The sequence below is a fragment of the Vigna umbellata genome, chromosome 1 (genome assembly GCF_029865625.1).
Source record: "Vigna umbellata cultivar VRB3 chromosome 1, Vumbellata_1.0, whole genome shotgun sequence".
Lineage (NCBI taxonomy): Eukaryota > Viridiplantae > Streptophyta > Magnoliopsida > Fabales > Fabaceae > Vigna > Vigna umbellata.
This window is the reverse complement of record NC_142165.1, coordinates 85,726,416-85,746,049: the sequence shown is the minus strand read 5'-3', so window position 1 is coordinate 85,746,049 and position 19,634 is coordinate 85,726,416. Positions and strand designations below refer to the sequence as shown.

Genomic DNA, 19,634 nt, shown 5'->3' with positions numbered 1-19,634 from the left:
TAACCTACTGCTTCCAAATGTTATATTATCTTCAATTATTGTTTAATCTTGTATATTGTATTGATCTCTAAATTTGGTTGTGTTGAGAATAAATAAGTAATCTAAAGTCTTCTGCATTTCATTTTAGAAAATATAATTCACTGGTAGTAGCCATGAGCTTGACTATAGCCTTTTTCAAGTATAATTGAATCGCAATAATAACACAGCTAATTAAAAACAGTAGCAATGGGATGTCTTTCCTTTTCTTTCTTCTTCGTTCATAGATGAAATAAACTGTGACAGTAGCATTGGCAACAATATTAACTAAAAAGCCCCAAAGGTAAGCAGGCTCTATGCCTTTAAAGAATATCTTCAACACCAACACGAATTATAGGAAAGTTATCATTATGAGTTTAATCTCGAGTATTTGGAACTTTAAATTTAGTGGGTGGAATTATTTTTTGGAGTCTTTTTGGCAAAATACTTGGATAATTTTCCTATAGAAACACCATATATTCTTATCCAGCACCAACTCAATTAAGTTGGGCATGTATAAACAACATCAAAGCTATAAAAGTCATACAAATTACAATCGAAAGTACTTCAAGGGTAACAGGTAATACTAGTGGATCAATATACCTAATGCTACACTAAGAAACTAACAACTGAAAAAAGAATCATGTAACCGAAATATAATAAAAAGGCTTCAGGGGTGTAACAATACATAATTGACCATAGCCACGAGGTTGAAAGAAAATCAGGCATGCTATACACCCAAAGAAGAGAGAGAAATCAGAAAGCATTTTGGTGGCTGGCCGACCTGGTAATATGTTGTTTGGCAAACCCAACCTAGCCAAGCGCACACGTTGAAATCAAATATAACTCCATACAGTGATCAACCCCAACCACCATATAATCATGGCAAATATCTCCAATAAACTCTAAAATAAAATAAAAACACACCAGCACACACGAATTTATAATCATAAGCACACCCCCACAAAAATAAGACCCCAGAAATTAACAAAAGGGGAAAGAAATTGGAAGAACAAGTATTGAGAAAGATGAAGGCAGGTTCAAATACCCTAAAGGACTATACATGTTTTCGAGATCGCTGAATGTGCTTCAATGGCGAGAGGAAGACTACGGTTTCCTTCGTAGTAGTCACCCAAAATCTGAATACTATATCAGCCTGCAAATCTTCTCGAACAATGGGTACCTCTTTCAAGATTTAACTTTGGTTTTTTCTTTTTCTTTCCTTACTTGGATGAGAAATAAATAGATAGAGAACAATAAAAGTTTTTACATACTTATATTTAAAAAAAAAATGGTTTGTGAGAAGAGAAGGCCGTACATGAAATACTTTTTTACAATAAAAATACATATAGGTTTTTTCTAAATACAATATTTTCAAAATAATTATTATAAAAAAGTATTTTAGAATTTAAACAGTAGTTTATAGAACACGAAAACTAATATTTAAAAGAATTTCAAGGAATTAAAAAAAACATACCCTTTAGTTATCTCACATATTAAATGATGAGATGATTCTTACTATATTCTTCATAATCAGAAGTATGAGTAGAGTGTTTATTTTAAACAAATTTTCTCACTTTCTTATTTGATACTTGATTGGATATTACTATACTTAAATTAGTTTAGTATTTAATGGATTCAATAATTAGCGTTATAATAAATGTATTAGTTTAAGTAAATAACTAGCTAAATTTAATTGACATCGATTTTCTCTAACTTAGACAATTAGTTTAGGATAATTCGGTAAGTACATATAAATACATAGTTCCTAAGCCTTGAGTTTGGACTTAAGTCAATAAAGGGTTTGTTTGTATAAACACTAGTGATGAAATATTGTGTCACTATGTAAATTGTGCTTAAGCCTTGTTTATTGTTGTATCCATTCGATTTATCTTTTAAAAAATATGACTCTTGGGTTAGAAGTATGATAATTGGTGATGAAAGCTACAAGCGTCACTTTATCATTTATCCTCGAGTGATGCTAGATACATTGGTTACAAGAGCATAATGTGTCCTTGAGAATTTCTATAAATCTAGGTGATCCATATTTTCACCATTTCTACTTTTATGCTCATATTTGCACAGTTAAACATCTAATTCTTTCCACTTAAGATAATAAAATGTCTATCATTGACATCTTTTTAAAAAGTTATTTTGGTAAGGAGTATAAAGGGTATACTAATCCTATGTTTGCATCTTTGTCGTCGTTCAAATCATCAAGTGATCAAAGATTGTATTAGAAAAGTTTGGCGTTTGTCATTAGTGTTACCACACTAATTCAACCAGTTAATAAAAGGATTGATTGGGAAAGAGTATTCGTTGAAGAAGATGATCTAGTCAAAGAACAAGGTCCGCACGAGAAGGTTGTGAGGAAGGGGAGTGGTGACACTATTCCAAAGATCCAAGTAGACACAACTGTTAAGGGAGACAAATAGAATATGCTTTAAGTCCTCAGATATGCGTGGGTCACACGCATGAGTATGCTACTATATGGAGCAATGACTTGGTGGAGTTTTGCGGTCAAGACTACTTTTTATAGAAGGATGCGATAGACAACTCTTTACATTTCCGCGTCTATCAGAGAACAATCGAGTATGTCATGATAAGGGAAATTCAAAGCTATACTAATTCAAAGCTATACTTATTCTTTGTCTATTCTTATTTCTTTATTGACTTGTTCGTGTATAAGGTCCTATAGGAGTTGATCCATGCTCCTGTGTAACTCCATTGAGCAACTATACATGTGTTTGATGTCTTATGTAAATCATTAGGTATTAATCCTAGTTCTGTTTTGTTCCTTCACTTCATCCAAATGCTTAGAAAAAATGAATGTTATTAATAAGTGAGACGGTCGAAACCTACAGTTATTTCAAGAATTAGGTTTTCAACATTACCATTACTATTAAAAGGCGCAAGTTATTCTTTGATGAGACAATTGACATACAATTTTCCTATATTCGATGCAAAATTCCGCTCATATTGGCTTGTAAGAGTACTCCATGATAACTCCCAAGAAATTTGCTACTCAGAGTCTTGAAGCAATTATCCCTATAATCTCCCTAGCCTAAGAAAATTTCTCAAGTATCATGATCCTGACATCTCAATCGGATGTTTATAGTAATCTATCTTCCTTTTTTATTTTCTTTTTGATCGGTTTTTAACAGTTAATTTTTTTTTCTGCTTCAGATATCATGATCTGCATCAACCTGGACAACTTCATTTACATCAATAAATTATTCCATAAACTTCTGATAGTACTGTGCTGGAACTATTTAAATTCGAACATGACTAAAAAAAAGACTTGGGACAACCTTATTGATGCAAAGCAGGTTTCTCTTGACCAAATCTTTAATTTCCTAAATTAAAAAGAGACATAACATTTGTTAGTAAATATTTTGCTGAATACAGGGTTTGATAGTTGTTTGGGGTGAAACAGCGTGCTTGAAGAATCTCTTACTTAGACTTTCATCCTACTCCTTTTGCTTCAATTTCATGTGATACTCATTCATATTGTTTCAAATCCTATTTATCACGAGATAATTAAACTTATAATGACTTGCACTTCATTATAGATGAAGTTACTAAAAGAATTTTGAAACTCATTCATGTAAATAATTTTCATGAGTTTGTAGATGTTTTCGTCCTGTAAACATATTTTCAAGATAGTTGTTGATAATATGTTTTTGCCATATTGCAGTCTATTGTACTGTGTTCGTGTTAGTTCAATTTAATTTAATCTTCAACAACATGTTGTCTATAAAGATAATATAAGTTATTATACTTTTACCTAGAAGGAATTAAATATAAAGTTAGTTAGAATTTAAAAAAAAAAATATATTTTAGCATGATAATAGGAAGTTGACAAACATGATTAAATCTAAAAAGAAGATTAGAGATTTTCTTTTTCTGAAAAACTACAATTTAGTACTTTGTAATCTTACATTTGTATGATATTAGATTATATTAGATTTATAGATAACTTGCAACCAATAATATAATTGCATTTTTATCATGCGAGTTTTATACACTTTTGAAAAAAACATATGTATTATACTTTTTCTATAAATAAAATATATTATAACTATTATTAATTTTATTTATGTAATTTTATTTATGATATAAAATAAGACAATTAGATATATTATTTGCTACATACTGTATTGAAATTATCTCGCACTAACAAGTTTTAATTATATAAAATAAAATATAAAATATTTTAAACATTTATAAGTTTTTTTTACAAAATGTGGCTAGTTACTTTTTTAATGTTGATATTAGTTTGTTTTTCCCCTTTTTGTTATATTTTTTTTCATAATTATTAAATTTTCATTAAAATAAAAATAAAATAATTTGTTGATGACATATTGATTTTAAATTCTTCAATTTTTTTTATTAATTTTAAATATATGACAAGTTATTTATTATTTTTAATATCTTATAAAAACATTAATATGCAATATTTTAGTATATGATATTTTTGTAAATTTATTAATGCTCAGATCCGTTATAATATGAAGTTATTAATAAAAATATTTGTTGCATCTTATATACTAAATTAATTATTTGTGTGATTGGTATTTAATAAAAATATAGTTGCAACTTTAAATATATCAAGATCATATCAAAATATATAACGTTTCCATAATTAAAAACTAACTAAGAAAATTAAATTTATCATTGTTATCTCTATTTGTTGGATATACTCATATTGTTTTCATTTGATCTTATCTAAAATAATAAATATGATTCTGAGAGAAAAAATAATAATTTTTTAATGGTATATAAAATATTTTAGACCGGTAAAAAATAATAAGACATTTTAAAAAAAATTAAATAAGAAAATTTGCTGTTCTCATGACATTGTTAAGATTTTATATGGTTAAGATTTAACTTACAAAATATTTCAAAGAAACTTTCTCCACAAGTTTTTTGAAAAGTATTTTAAACTTTAAATTAATCAAAATAAAAAAATATCATTAGAAAAACAACTCATTCTGTATAAAAGAATATAATATAACTTATTTATCCCCGGCACAAAAAAAACTGTGTACAGTTAATTATATATATACATTAACTTTCCTAAAAATAAAACTTACCAAGAATATTTTTATAACTAATTATCGTTTAAAGAAATTCTTTAAAACAAATTGCACATTTTTTTAAATATTCCATGAATCCAAACAGACATATTTATATAAGTCACACATATTATGGATTGTATTTTAATATACTTTTTTTTTGCAGTTTTCTTAATTCATGACTTATTTTGCACTAATACTTCTTCAAGAAAATATTTTCAGATATTTTGTCATGTTTATTTAATCTAATCTATCATTTTAATATATTTAATTTTAAAACTTAATTTTATTTTTTTTAAGAAATGAATGATCAGTAATTAACCTTAAATGAGAGTATAAATTATTCATCATAAAATTAAAAAATATAATTAAAAATTTATAATTGAAAATATTTATTTATAATTTATTACAATAAACTAATAAAATATAATTAAATTTCAGTGCTCATGTTCGTTCATCAATTTACCTTATCTAAAGATAAAAGATCATTAAAATATAATGCTTCCCTCACACACAAATGGATAAGCTACATCTACCTATAACTATTCCCTCTTCCAATAATTATTTTATTATATATTAAAGAGGTGAATATACATGCATTGTGCATGTATTTCTATTAATTTGTTATGAATTTAATTTTTATAAAATAAATAAATTTATTTTTGTAAAAGTTTCATTTTAAGACCCTGATTAGTGTAAAGAATAATAACATAATAATTCATACATTAAATTAAATAAATATATATATATATATTATTTTATGTGATTATTTTCTTTAAATAATTCAAAAGTTCTGACACCAAATCATTAATTTAAAATAATAACGATGGATTTTGAATTTAATCATTACTTATTTTAAATATTTTGATATATATTTTTTCATTTAAAAGTGCGAAAATTTATTCAGAACATGCAAATCATTAGCCATTAACCACCAAATAATTAATTATCAAGTATTTCTTATTTAAATAAGAAACACGATTTTACCAACATACCCCTATGAAGCTCAAAATATCTCATCCAAAACTTCACGTGGCCTGATACTTGTATTCCCGTGGCATCTTGGTAATATTGCAGACCCATAAAAGGATAAAACAGTCATCGTAATAATCAGTGACGCGTGCCAATAAATTCTCAAAACACAGTGCACAGTGCTAAAACTACAAAGCAACCCTTCTCATCTCCAAATTACACACACAAAGGAAACACATTGATTTGAAGGTGTTGCTAAGAGCGAATGAATTTGTAGCACACGGATCGTTGACGTGGCAAAAGATCGTCGAAATCCCGCGTAAAACCCCAACTTCAATTTTTTCGCGATTCGATTTTCACTTGCGTTTTCTCTACACTGCCCTTCCCCACAACCCTTCTTATCCCCTCCCATCGCGCCCAAACCTCACAGCACAACGTGCACTCTCACTTTTTCCTTTCTCTCTTGGAAACCCTTACTCTCCCCGCTAATTCCACACAGAGTCTATCTGTTTTCATCTATTCTTGTCATGCCGAAGGTTAAAGCTGATGCTAAAGCTGCCGATAACAGGTATCGCGTTGTTGATTATTCCTTGTTTTGCTTGAGATCTGGTTTTTTTGGTCTCGTTTTGGTTTTTGTCCATGGTTTAATGTTTGTTGCTATGCAATTAGGTTGAAGCGCAAGGGCGCTGGTGCTGGTAGGAAGCAATCAAAGAAAGCTGCTAAGGATCCTAATAAGCCGAAAAGACCTCCAAGTGCTTTCTTCGTTTTCATGTGAGGATCTCTTTGAATCTTCTTTTATAGATAATTTTTTATCCGGTTTTGATTTGTGGTGTGTTGGATTTTTTTGGTGACGCTAAACTGAGGTTTTCTGATTGTTTTAGGTCTGAGTTCAGAGAGCAGTTCAAGAAGGAACATCCAACCAACAAATCTGTTGCTGTTGTGAGTTTCCTTGTTTTTTGTTTTTTAACTAGAAGCTGGCTGATTTTTCCTTGATTTCTAAATTCTTATATGCATCTTATTTAATAACTGTTTAGGTTGGCAAAGCTGGTGGTGACAAATGGAAATCTCTGTCTGAGGCGGTGAGTATTAATTTCTGAAAAGAATTTTGTTGATTGTTTGCCTGCAATTTTTGGGACCGCCGTGTAACAATTACGGGAAGTTGTATCTGACATATTGTGGTGGTTTAATTTTTAAGGAAAAAGCACCCTTCATTGCTAGGGCTGAGAAGAAAAAAGAAGAGTATGAGAAGAGTATCTTGGCTTATAATAAGAAATTGGTAAATGCGTTATCTTGGATTTATTGTTGTTTTTATTGTACTCTAATTGATATTTGATTTTTGATGTTTAGGAAGGAAAAAATTCAGAGGAAGAAGAGTCTGACAAGTCGAAATCTGAAGTTAACGACGAGGAGGAAGACGAGGTAAAATAATTTAATCATTGGATGTAATTTGTGCTATGATTAGTTAATTACTTATTTGTTTGTTTTCTTTTGTAGGAGGATGATGAAGATGATGAGTGAAATTTGCTACATGTGATGGAGCCTGGGAAGATGTGGGGAAAAATATTTTGAATAGATGTTGGGTTTAGTATTTGATAGGACGGTTCCCAGCCCATATCACTTTGATAATTAGTTTCGGAATTTTTATTTGTTATCTTTAGTTTTAGGTTAGTGCAAAATTGATATTAGGGTCCAGTATCAAGATTATGTACTTAAAGTCAATGCTATGATATGATACGTTTCCAGTTAATTTTCGAAGAAATTCCATTCTGCCTTTTATTTTGTCTTTTTGTTGTCTTTGTTGCGTGACCTTTCTGTGTTGATGCTACTATTTTATTTTTGGTTAATATAGAAGAATTTATTCTTCATTTGACTTTAAGAAATCACACTTGTGTAAGTTAATGCCAGTAACCTTCCTCCGGTGGGATTCATCCTGAGCTCCAAATTAATAGTCGATTCCTTTAACGTTACTTTATGAGTGATTGTGGTGAAAAAATTGTTGCTTAATGTTCATTTTTTAACTTGAGCTCTCATGTTATGCTTTTAGTTCATTCTTGGCCGAGTCATATAACAAATCGTTTCATTATTTAAGAGGAAAAATTGTAGGTATTGTTCTTTACATACATCACTCAATATATAAATCTAAAACTTCAATAATTTGATCTTCCCTCGTTAGACAAAATATAAATACAAGACTAAGCTAAACAAATTACAAATGCATAACGCTTAGAAATTTCTGGTTCAATCGGTGAGTAGACGCTCTTAATTCTTTTTTTCCCGTTCAGCAGTCTGCAGTACATTGTTTGCCAATAATGAAAAAGATTTTGCTTCATCTTGCATTTCTGTTGTTCGGAGGTTGATTCCCTGCCAAATACAAAAAATAACATATACCAACCAAATTTGACTAGTGTACTGAATAGCTGTTTATGCTTAAAATGTTACACAAATGATATTATTTATCAACAACGATACCTGTAACTTTTTCATGTTCTCCTGCAACTTGCTTTGTGCCAATTTAGCTGCGCTTGTTTCCTGTAGTGTCAGATTGAAAGATTGAAGCATGGTTCAAATGAATAAATAAAGTTTCTGCAATGCAAGATTAAATGTGCTTACATTGGAGTAGGAAAACCCATATTTCTTCTTAATTTGATCGACTGCACCAGCTTGCTCATCTTGTTCTTCTTTACCCGATGTTTTCTGGATTTTGCCCTTCATCTCTTTTAACCTTCCTGTATATTCAACTTCAACTAATTTAACTAGCAGCATATAAGGTAGCACTTTGATAATCTTTAGCCTATAAAAAACTAAAATGCAGTCTTTGCTTGCCCGAGTTAATTGGTTGTAAAAAGGAAATCTAGAAAAGACTGGAACAGAAGCAGTATCTAACATAAGATAACTACTTTGTCCGGTTAGTTAGAAGCTTGTTACTAGAATAGTTAATATGTTCCTATGTAAAGGCCATATGTAATCCTTTCATAATATACTCTTCTCATCATTAATACACATCTTATTTTGAGTTTTACCCTACGCAAAGATTTTATTATGAAGTTTTCTGTCATGATTTTAGGTATGCCACCTACTTCCAACTTTGAAGTTCAGCCACTGTTATGTTATTCGTTTATGCAGGTCAATAGGTTTGGGTGGTTGGCAGAAAGTTATAAGTTCAAGTCTCAGCACTGACATTTGTACTAAGCAGATCATTTTTCCTTTTATGCAGGAAAATGCAGTGTCCTATGCTTAAAAAGGGCTAGAACAGCCTAGAAGACAAACTATACGGTAAATTATTGCAGTTTTTTCACTGTTGTCCCAAATCAAATGACAAAACGAGTGATCATATGAGCAAATATTTCATCCCAATCCCTGTAGTTCAAGTTCACTAACCTTTTAGAGCCTGAAACTTTGCAGGCAATTTCTTCTTGTTAAAACCTCCCAATATACCTTGATCTTTGCGTTTTTCTTCATGATCATCTAGGTCAATGTCATCTGTACAGAAGGACACCAAAACGAGATCTTCCTTAGGGATCAGTCGATTTATATACCATTTGTATTTTCTGATCAGCAGAGTCAATGGAAAGGCCATATATTCATTAATATAAATAGACAATTCTGTTTCGTCGTTGTAGGCTATATAATATTCAGTAGATCATATCTAAGGGACTTCCCTACCTATATTTAATTCAAGGTTATCTTCATCAACAGTCAGATTATCATTATTATCAGCATCGCATGGAAAATTTTCCGTTGAAAAGATAGCTGAGAGTTTCTGGATACTTTCTTTAGAATCTTCAGTTTCCAAGATGGGAGCATGTTTTTCTTTACTGCCAGTAAAATCTTTGATGACAGAGCTGAATATACCCTGAGAAGACCAAAATGAAGATTAAACACCTTTTATCACAAAAATTACGAATATCTCTGTCTATATATCTATATATTTTAAAATATACTGTTTATTTATACTATTTACCCTTTTCTTTTCCTTATTCATGACTAGACTAGGGACCAGCTCTTCTTGTGAAAGCATCATTCCTTTTCTGTAGATGCAGCTAACAGAGTCCAAAAGCCTAGAAGTCAACAAAATGTAAAAATGAGGGTACTAATATTACACTTTTCATCTTCTGTGAGGAATATTATTCCAATATCCATAACCACGTATTTCTCTGTACTATGTATAGGAGCAAGAGATAGATAAGAAGATTTACTATGCCGTTGAGCCATATATTGTATATAGTTATTACCTGAAAATATTCCTTTGGACCATCAATGTGACAACAAATATTTCCTGGTCACCATTCACCTGTAAAGGGACCTAATACTTATTTAATATAAAACTTCTAAAGAAAATTGTACTGGTAAAAAACAATGCTCATACCAAAACAAGATCTCCTTTGGATGAAGAACATATCTGGCTCTCAGAAAATGACTTTGATTTTGGAGGAGAGTAACTGAAACCTCTAATTGAAGTCTCCATAACCAGGGATAACTCTGGCAAAGACCTATCATATAAAATATGTCTATGAATTAAATTCTTTTTAGCGAAAGAGAGAAAAGAGAGAGTACGTTACAGCAGTTAAAACTTGGAATAACTGAAGTTCTTTATATCTCCCGGAAAAAAATACAGAAATAGTCCAAATTCCAACCAATACAATATAAAGCCCTTGAATATTGAAATAATTGGCCTCATGCTGGTTTTTGGACTACTAGAAAACCAATTGCCGTTTTAATCATTATCGAAAGAAAAATAGCAGTAATTAAAAATTTCAAATAAAATTATGCAATTTTGCTTGTCTGACTTGAAAAGCACACTGGGGTTATACCAGAAAATGATGGGAGATCAACGATACATTACAAACAATGATATATTTTTCTTAACTTTGTCTGTGAAAAACTATCCTCAAAATCGGTGGAGTTGTTACTTTAACAAATGATGTCTTTTCTTATGTTCTATACCATCAAAATATGTTCTCATAAAGTTCAGACTGAGAAAAAGCACACCACCTTAATTCTACTTTTCCAGTAGTGAAAATAAGTACAAGGCCAACATCAGAATGGCTGTCAAATGTTGATGCCCAGCAACATGAAGAGGAATTGAACTTTTTCTTGTATAGCACCTTTTTAACTCCCTGGAATACATCATGGCAAACATTAGCTTATATTTTTGTTCTTCATGACTCCTGATTATGGATGTATAGAATTCATGCATCACCTGAATCGCATGCACCAATGAATAGACATACAAAGCTTTCTCAGAACAAAGCAGAATATACTTCTGTTTCGTTGTTGCATCATCAATATGGTTCCTTTCGCTCAAGTCTAATCCATCTTTTGTAATTGATCCTGTGACCTGTTCACCTTGTCCATCTATGTATCACAACAACATTTCTTTTACCATTTTCAGTAATTTCTTTCAGATCAATCAAGAACAGTGTTGAAATTTGATCCTTAACAGAACGAGCATCTGTACACCTATATTATATCAATGAGTTTTTGATAATTGATAATTATGCTAACCACACACTCTTACCCAAAACTTTCATAAATAGAGCTTTCGAGGGCTTCTTGGGACAAATAGTTCCTGTGCCTAGTGTGTTTCCATTTTCTTTATCTAGTGCCATAACAGATGAATCTTTTGTTCCAACGGCCAAAATGTTTTTTTCAAAACCATGTAAACTGCAGGTTAAGAACTGCAGAGAGATGATACCAGCAGAAATTTCACTTGCAATATGTTTCTGGTATAACAAAGTTGGCCCATCTATGTTAAAAACTGAAACCTGCAGCAAATTGGACCAATAAACGTTACTGCATAAAAGTTATTTCGCAAAGTTATAAACAACTATAATGTCAAAACACAAGGAACACAAAAATATGTAGTCCTATGCAATATCTGTTGACCATTTGTCAAAGTTCAAGCAACAAAACATTTAGCAATTACCACCCAAACATATGATCAAGGAACAGAAATCTACTAGAAACTTGCACAAAGGAGAGACACAATATGCTCCTTTTTGGTGCTGCTAAATGGTCCTCAGTATTTGTATATTTGTTTAATGAGGTTGTTTATGCAGTCCTATGATCCTTGGTATGTGTAGTGGCCCTTATAGTTGCATTAATGCTGGAGTGGTTAATCTGGCAATTATGCTTGTGGGAATATCGTTGCTGAAGACCAATATGTTCATCTACTGACCTATAAATTGAGGATTTCTATTTCTTTTCATATAATTGGAAAAGCCTTTTCTTTTAAAATATGCTTTTGGAATTTGTACCTTAAATTAATTTCTTTGAATACTTGGACTAGCAAACTGAGACCACATTTCCAAAACCCAAAAGAAAAGTAGAAAATTATCTCACATGTCCTTGATCAGAACCAACAGCAAGATGCATTGAACTGGGGTCTATGTTCATTGAAATAATGGCACCAGTACTCTTTACATGTTTCACACTTTGGATTATATGATCAGTCCCTTTCTTTGTACCCCCTGTAAAAAAAAGAATGAAAAAGGGAACTAAGTATTGATTAATATATGAATCATGCAAGCCTTCTGAGAAATCAAAAGCAAGCAAAAGGTGTTGTGATACCACGTACCAGTAAGAGACATGAAGCTGTTAGTGGCATATGGTTCAGGTTTGAATCTAAAGATGCAAATCTGTAAATCATGTTTATGACAGACATATTAAAGGCAGGTGGGAATGATGCGAGAGAGAAGGAAATTATCATATCGAGGAACCTCACCATTCCACTCTGGTCACCAGAAGCAAGAAGTGGAGTGTTGCTATCAAAGTATAATGCTGTCAACGGTATCCCACTTAATGAACAGTCATTTTCACTCTGGATTGAGATGGAGGAAACAAATAATAAACACACAGAAAATAAATAAGTAAAATTTTTAAATACATGGAAAAGAATAAATCGCCTTTAGCCTAGAGCTTGCTTGAGCTTAAAGTTGATAATATGTTGATGTGTAACATACTTGGCTATTCAGCATTTACTTGGTTATAGGGATTTATAAGAGCATTCAAAAATTTCCTTATCAATCCAATACTTCAACACAAAACATTGGCATGATTAGCCAATGAAATCAATAACTCTAACTATCTAGACAAATAAGTTGGCTGATGGTTTGCATTCATGAAAGTAGCTTCTTTTGGAAAGAGCGAAATGTATCCCACAAGAAGACAAAAAGAGCATTTTGCATATTATGCAGGAAATTTGTTTATAACAAACGGGAGGCTGTTAGTAAAGCTAACATTTTTGTATGGAAAATTTTGTTGTACAAACTAATTATTTTCCACTGAATGCAACTTGAGAGTGGATGTGACTGATAAAAGTATTACCTGTTGCTTCAATTGCAAAATCGGAGTGAAGATGGGGCATGAAGCATCCCATAAGGTTACGGCTCCATTGCTGTGTCCAGTTATGTATAAGTTTTGAACTTTGGAAAATCCAGTAAATTTGGCCGAACTTAGGCTAATGCCATCTTTCTGATTTGTTTCAACAGGAACAAACAATGGATAGCTTTTGAACAGCTGTGTGTAGTACTATGTGGCAAAGACAAAAAGGTCCAAATCAATGGATTTACAAAAAGGTGGACTGCAAACAGAATGAGCATGGTAAATAAAAAATTATAGTTTCGGAACCCTATTACCTCATCTTCAGAATTAAACACATTAGAATTGTTGGAGATGAATTTTGCTGTTGTGATGCTTGATTCTATCAGTGGTAACTTCACACTTACTTCCCTTGGAAGTGAAGGCGTGGACTTAGATTGGCATTGTAGCAGATACTTCTCAATCAAACTATCGTCATACAAATATAGATGGCCTGACTTCCCAAGCAAAATGAAAGAATCTTGTTTATGCTTGCTTTGCTCAGTTGAAGTTAATGATATGATCTCCATGTCAGTACAGCATTCAGACATATGAAGTCCAAGTTTAATTGTCCGAGATTCTGTATTCTCATTCAGCAAAACTACCTGACTCATATAATCACATACGTTGGTATGATGTAACTGGTATCAAGATCTAAAATATACCTAGAGGGAGTGGAAAGAATGAGGCAAATTCCGTATACATCTCATTTAGCTATATGAGAAAACTTTATAGTGAAAAGTGGTGCGTGTTAATTTAGAAAATTATACCTAGTTCGAGTTCTTTTAACAAAGGGTACATTATGCTTTCTGAAAATCAAAGTTCCTGTGGCTTGTAAGGGTAAACTCTAGTTTTTTTATGTTTCAGAAAAGGACCATCAATAACTCATTATAAAGAAAGAGAGACAGAAAAGTTCAAATAATTTGTACTAGGACAAGATATTTTCTTATAAATGCTTTGAGCAAAGCATTCAAATACCTGCACCAAGTTTGAAGTTGCATAGTCAGCAGCTCCCATAACATATATTCGACTAGCCTTTCCTCCAGCATAAACCCATTTTATTGATCTAATGGAGATTTTGTCTGACTTATATCCTAAGTTAAGTTTGAGAAATGGAGTGTTTTGATAACTAGATTCAGATGCTGAGGCATTTCCAATATTTACAGAAGGGATGCTCCAAATGAAGAGCTCTCCGTTGTTGTACCCTACAGCTACTTTACTTCCAAATGGACACACCCAACATGCCGAAGTCACTCTTTTTGTTTCATTATGCAGCTGCAACATATTTCCACCAGTTCTTAAAATAAACCTACTTTCCTGAACATCCCATAATATCATTTGACCATTTCTAAAGATTATGAGAACCCTGCAATGGAACACATAAGAGAACATAAGTTTGAGTGTACAAATAAATGATCAATTAAAAACATGAACAAAAATATTTATATAAAAACATTCTAAGGATGGCTGTGTTTGTGAAGATCACCTCTTACTTTCAGCTGCTGGTTGAGGCAGTATGTGCGTCACAACAGTATCATCAGACACTTCAGAGTTACCTAAACAAAAATAATTAAGGAATTTAAATTGACAATCAGATGCTTTAAGAGAGAAATAAGGGACCAGGGAAGAGGGTGGGTGTTGAAATCTCAAGGACAGCCATGACTATTATAAGCTTGCATAGATATACAATGCAATTAGCATACACAAGATAACTACACTTCTTGGTTTCTATTTTTGAGTAATGAGATGCAAATTCAAAATTGTTTAAAATTCCTTAAGATCATGTCAAGAGTTAATATTCCTCAAGAAATCCTAAACAGAGCTGATGAATTTTGCTTGATCAGTGCTCACATTGAGAACCAACAAAATGTATAATCATCATCGCGTACTCTTTTCTTCAAATCCAAATTGAGTTTAAGATTTACATGTAACATGTGAAGGAAAAAGAAAAAAGGGTACAACATGTTTCTCACCATAGGAAGCCGAGAGAGGTATGACGTATTTCATCTTAACTAAATGCCATGATGGTTCTTGATCAAGCATCAAAACTGAAATATCACCATTAGAATGTCCGATGTACCTGCCAACACAGATACATGAAAGCTCATAACTTACGCAACTTTGTTCATATATAGCTTGTTCTGGATTACACTTACTACTTACATATAGAGGGTATGTTGAATGACTGCAAAGCAAGTGATTTCTTCTTTAGCAATATACACATCAGACAGCGATTTCTTGTCTATGTCCCAAACCTAAATGTAAATTTTTCAGGAGAATCAATTTGCCGAACATACTGAGATATCAAACATGATAATAAAAGTATATTGACACATTACACTGAATTATATTAGTAGAACAAGCTTAAATTCATAGGTAACATGAAAAATACAACATATGTGAGCAAGTTCCCGTATGTCTACTCACCTCAATATGGTTATTTGAAGTAACATTTATAAGGACACCTTGGTTCTGGATGAACTGCATGCATTAAATATAATAGCATTGTTAGTACACAACAATATAATGCATTAAATGTTTGGCATTCCTAAAGAAAGGAACATTTTCCACAACAATATGAGGGAATTGTCCCATTTGCATGGATAAGGCACATGACCTGCAGAAACTTGCTAGATTGGGCTTCACCAGATTCAAGCATGGCTTGAGCATTATCTTTTCCATAGAGTTTAATCTGTCCATTCCTTTTTGAAAAACTCAACAAAATCAGTTTCAAGCATGAAAAGTCACCCATTTCAACAACCTTGTAAGTTTACATAGTATGTCCCCTTCCTAGGAATTTTACACTTGTAGATGGTTACAGAGGAAGGAGTGCAACACAAAATAGATTAGAAGGTAATAACAGCTATGGGAGTATATATTCATGATATGCACTATCATGGCACCTTAGTTTGAATGATTATGCATGTAGTTGAGGGGAACATACTTTGTAGAAAGAGCCAGTATCCCCTGAATGGTGTCATAGGCGAACATGGCACCCCCAGATGGCACCCCATGATGAAATACCAACCGTGGATCTACATCACTAGCCTTTAACCCATCCGATGAATTTCCACCAGTCTGCATAGAAATTCACAAAGTTCAATGCCTATGTCTTAGTTCTGCCTTCTAAGGTTGTGGCTGGTTTTCATACAAACAAGACTGTTATCTGCATATTATTTTACTACAATATGATAAAAACAGCTCAGAGTTTGAATTATTGTATTTGTTCGTGACTTCGTGTCAGCTTCTAAAAGTAAGTACCATGCATGTTTATTTATCTTTTTATGTAATATTGAAATTTTACATTCAGAGTCAAACTCAGAACAAAGAACATCTACTGCTATTTCATCATATTCACAACTAACAGTATCTTAGGCCTGATTATTTCTATTTTCAGAAGAAACCTTTAAAAACGCAATGACTTTTATACCTAAACTCAGAAAATTCTAGTTCTTGGAAATTTTCTAGTTCTACAACTAATAACATAGCATAAATAAATAAATAAAACAACTTACTAAAATGACAGTAACTAATTAAGTTCACATACTAAAATGACTTTTTAATAGTTTTAAAACAATTATTGTTTGAATTTTTTTTTTCGATTTTTAATATTTTGAGTCATCCTTTCATGGGGCCTTGGATTCTAGTGGCAGTGGGTTAACAGATCTTGACCAACATTAACGCATTCAAAAATGGGCCCACTCATCAATTTCCACCGACCACAATCCTATCCATTCTTTCAAACTACATACGTTTAATCTTTTTCTTTTCTTTTCTTTTATTTTCTGTTCCCTCTCTTTTGTGTCACCATTAAAATACTCATTTCCCTCTCTGTTTTTTGTAGTTATTATTACTGTGGAGGATCCTAATTATCACATTAATACGATCTGGACAGTAAAACGAACTTATTGTTTTGAAACGTAATGCGCAGAAAACATTTACATTTACACACTAATAAACGTTTGTGTCTGTTTCCATAAATATCGTTTAATTTAAAATCAATTTTCAAGTATGAACAAGTTTTGAAACTCACAACTCAACCGACCCAAAACGTTTTTCTTTTCTTGATATTCTGCAAGACTTTCTTAAAACCAGAAATCGAATATGGTGAAACGTAAAATAAATTTGGACAAGAAAGAACTTATCACGTAATAAAAAAAAAATTATGTAAAATATTTAAGAAACCCAGTTTTCGAATACCATATGCTCATCATATATCCCCCATTTTTCTTAATCTCTGAGCAACGAATTAAAAAACGCCATAGAGTAAGGATAAAAACGAAATTTAGCAGCAATATCCAGGGTGGAAAAGTGTATAAAATATATTACTTACGACAACCATAGTATCCACGAAATTTTGTTTAAATTATATTGGTATAATCGAAGTCTTCGTTTTTTAAAATTCGAAATATAATATATACCGAATATCTAAGTTCAAAAGCAAAAGAAAGAAAAGGAAATCTAGATATGAAAGAAAAGTGATGATGATGATGAGTGATGGTTCAAAACTTTGAGTGAAGAACACATAGCTTATATTGGCAGAAAGAAATGAAGGGTGTTTCAGTTTGAAGCAATATCTGAAGAATTTCGATGGTGATGATGATGATAGGAAGGAAGTAATGGTGGAAGAGAAAAAAAGAAGAATATGAAAGGAAAGAAAGAAAAGAGAGAAGGGAAAAGGAGTTACCTTCTTGATGGAAGCTTTCTCCACTAGTTTCTTCACAAACATTTCTTATTTTGAAGGATGTGATGATCAGAATCACAGATTGAGTTTGCAAAATTAGAATGAAGAATGAAGAAAAGTTGGGAATGTGATAACTGATATTTTCCGAAAGAATTCTCTCTTGCTTTTGAAAGGAGCAGTTGATTGCACTTTCCACTCGCTTCAGTGTTTCATCGTTTCCTTCTCAGAACAGACAACACCAACTAAGTCACTTTTATTTATATTCAAAAACAAAATCAAAGTTTTTTATTATTAAATATATTTGAAACAGTTCAAAAGAACATCTTGGATATTATTATTATTATCGAAGGTTACCCAGATCTTTGGACAAGTTGTATAATAACACGTGTCAGGAGTAAATTAGAGTGTAAGACCCGACAGTTGGGCCCGGGTATTATTGAAAGATGGGTGTTGCTCCCTCCACCACCACACCCTTCTTCCTCCACCTCCCCTTTACTATTTTGCCCTTAAATAAAATTTTATTTTTAGGGTTAATTTTTTTAATTTTACCCATTCACAACCTATTCCACTAATAACCTATTTTAGTTCCTCCTACATGAGTAAAATATTTTTCTTTTATTTTAACATTATTTTTCTTCATCTCTTTCTTTTGTCGCGGTGAGATACTACAAGTTGTAAAGGTTGGTGGTAGTGGAAAGAATTATCAAGTAGTCTCCCTCTCGTGGTGCAGTGTCGCTCTCGTGATGCAGTGTCGCTCTCGTGGTGCAGTGTGTGGAGTGGTGCAGTGCGTGTGTTGCTTCCTTAAGGTGTGTTTTCGAATAAACCTTCAAATAAAACCCTTAAATAAAAAACGTAACTTTTAAACGGTGACATCCTTCCTTCAACGGATGTCAACATCCGTTTAAGGAAAGAACGGATGTCAACATCCGTTTAAGGAAAAAAACGAATGTCAACATCCGTTTAAGGAAAAAACGGATGTCGACATCCGTTTTTTCCTTAAACGGATGTTGACATCCGTTTTCTTCCTTAAACGGATGTTGACATCCGTTCTTTCCTTAAACGGATGTTGACATCCGTTCTTTCCACAAACGGATGTTGACATCAGTTCTTTCCTTAAACGGACTCCGAGTTACGTTTTTAATTTTAGGATTTATTTTATTAGTTTATTCTTTATTTTGGAAATATTTTAATAATTTAATTTAAATGTTTTGATTTATTATTTTTTAATATATTTTTAATGTATTTTAATAATGTAAGGAAAATGAAGAAGAAAGAATCGTATGAGGAGAAGTGAAACGGAAAAGACAAATGGAATTGTAAAGTAAAACAGAAGACAAATTGTTAAACGAAATTGAGAGATGGAAAGATTGAGTGCAGGGAGTAAAGTAGGAGAACTAGGTTTGGAATAAATTAAAATAATAAAAATAAAAAATTTTAATTTGAGGATATAATTGGAATTAAAAAAAATTGGGGAGGTGGAGGGAGAAAGGTGTGGTGGTGGAGGGAGCAACACCCTTGAAAGATAC

The 19,634-nt window shown here is 31.9% G+C and overlaps 3 protein-coding genes across 10 annotated transcripts in view; 1 reads left to right on the top strand and 2 right to left on the bottom strand.

Annotated features, from left to right (window-relative positions):
- Positions 1-1,251, bottom strand: part of LOC124825628 (protein GET1-like) — a 30,881-nt gene extending 29,630 nt beyond the window's left edge. For 3 of the 5 annotated variants that reach the window (XM_088104561.1, XM_088104563.1, XM_088104558.1), the window contains exon 1: positions 1,079-1,251. The gene's annotated coding sequence lies outside the window, so the exon portion shown is untranslated. Of the gene's footprint in view, positions 1-1,063 lie in introns of all 5 variants that reach the window. The other 2 variants (XM_088104560.1, XM_088104559.1) reach the window with 1 other exon arrangement.
- A 5,175-nt stretch (positions 1,252-6,426) lies between these two features.
- LOC124845115 (HMG1/2-like protein) lies at positions 6,427-7,848 on the top strand. 2 transcript variants are annotated; one of them, XM_088104557.1, is made up of 7 exons: positions 6,427-6,633; positions 6,735-6,836; positions 6,947-7,004; positions 7,100-7,144; positions 7,261-7,304; positions 7,413-7,484; positions 7,560-7,848. In XM_088104557.1, exons 1-7 carry the CDS (start codon positions 6,593-6,595, stop codon positions 7,597-7,599), a joined length of 402 nt encoding a protein of 133 aa, XP_087960683.1. In that variant the 5' UTR covers positions 6,427-6,592; the 3' UTR covers positions 7,600-7,848. The 2 variants fall into 2 exon arrangements, with proteins under 2 accessions (XP_087960683.1, XP_047178117.1); XM_047322161.2 differs by having other exon boundaries at positions 6,432-6,633; positions 7,261-7,341.
- Positions 7,849-8,128: 280 nt separating this feature from the next.
- On the bottom strand, positions 8,129-18,342 carry LOC124845114 (exocytosis protein SRO77). 3 transcript variants are annotated; one of them, XM_088104554.1, is made up of 24 exons: positions 18,112-18,342; positions 16,369-16,502; positions 16,042-16,126; positions 15,852-15,905; positions 15,588-15,679; positions 15,398-15,504; positions 14,911-14,980; positions 14,403-14,790; positions 13,703-14,029; positions 13,392-13,595; positions 12,790-12,885; positions 12,643-12,703; positions 12,408-12,535; positions 11,584-11,830; positions 11,266-11,420; positions 11,058-11,182; positions 10,432-10,555; positions 10,298-10,368; positions 10,027-10,123; positions 9,729-9,918; positions 9,444-9,545; positions 8,676-8,791; positions 8,535-8,594; positions 8,129-8,426 (listed from the first exon to the last, which is right to left on the bottom strand). In XM_088104554.1, exons 1-24 carry the CDS (start codon positions 18,151-18,153, stop codon positions 8,325-8,327), a joined length of 3,177 nt encoding a protein of 1,058 aa, XP_087960680.1. In that variant the 5' UTR covers positions 18,154-18,342; the 3' UTR covers positions 8,129-8,324. The 3 variants fall into 3 exon arrangements, with proteins under 3 accessions (XP_087960680.1, XP_087960682.1, XP_047178116.1); XM_088104556.1 differs by having other exon boundaries at positions 14,911-14,968; XM_047322160.2 differs by having other exon boundaries at positions 10,298-10,356; positions 18,112-18,341.
- Between the last annotated feature and the right edge of the window lie 1,292 nt (positions 18,343-19,634).

What these genes read in the sequence shown, in the direction of transcription:
- LOC124845115 (XM_047322161.2), top strand. Translation starts at nt 6,593, where the DNA reads ATGCCGAAGGTTAAAGCTGATGCTAAAGCTGCCGATAACAG. An exon ending in AGTGCTTTCTTCGTTTTCAT is followed by an intron (nt 6,837 to 6,946) that starts GTGAGGATCTCT and finishes TGATTGTTTTAG; the next exon opens with GTCTGAGTTCAGAGAGCAGT. An exon ending in CCAACAAATCTGTTGCTGTT is followed by an intron (nt 7,005 to 7,099) that starts GTGAGTTTCCTT and finishes ATAACTGTTTAG; the next exon opens with GTTGGCAAAGCTGGTGGTGA.
- LOC124845114 (XM_088104554.1), bottom strand. Translation starts at nt 18,153, where the DNA reads ATGTTTGTGAAGAAACTAGTGGAGAAAGCTTCCATCAAGAAG. An exon ending in TCTATTTATGAAAGTTTTGG is followed by an intron (nt 11,421 to 11,583) that starts GTAAGAGTGTGT and finishes TGTGATACATAG; the next exon opens with ATGGACAAGGTGAACAGGTC. An exon ending in AGAACATGAAAAAGTTACAG is followed by an intron (nt 8,427 to 8,534) that starts GTATCGTTGTTG and finishes TGTATTTGGCAG; the next exon opens with GGAATCAACCTCCGAACAAC.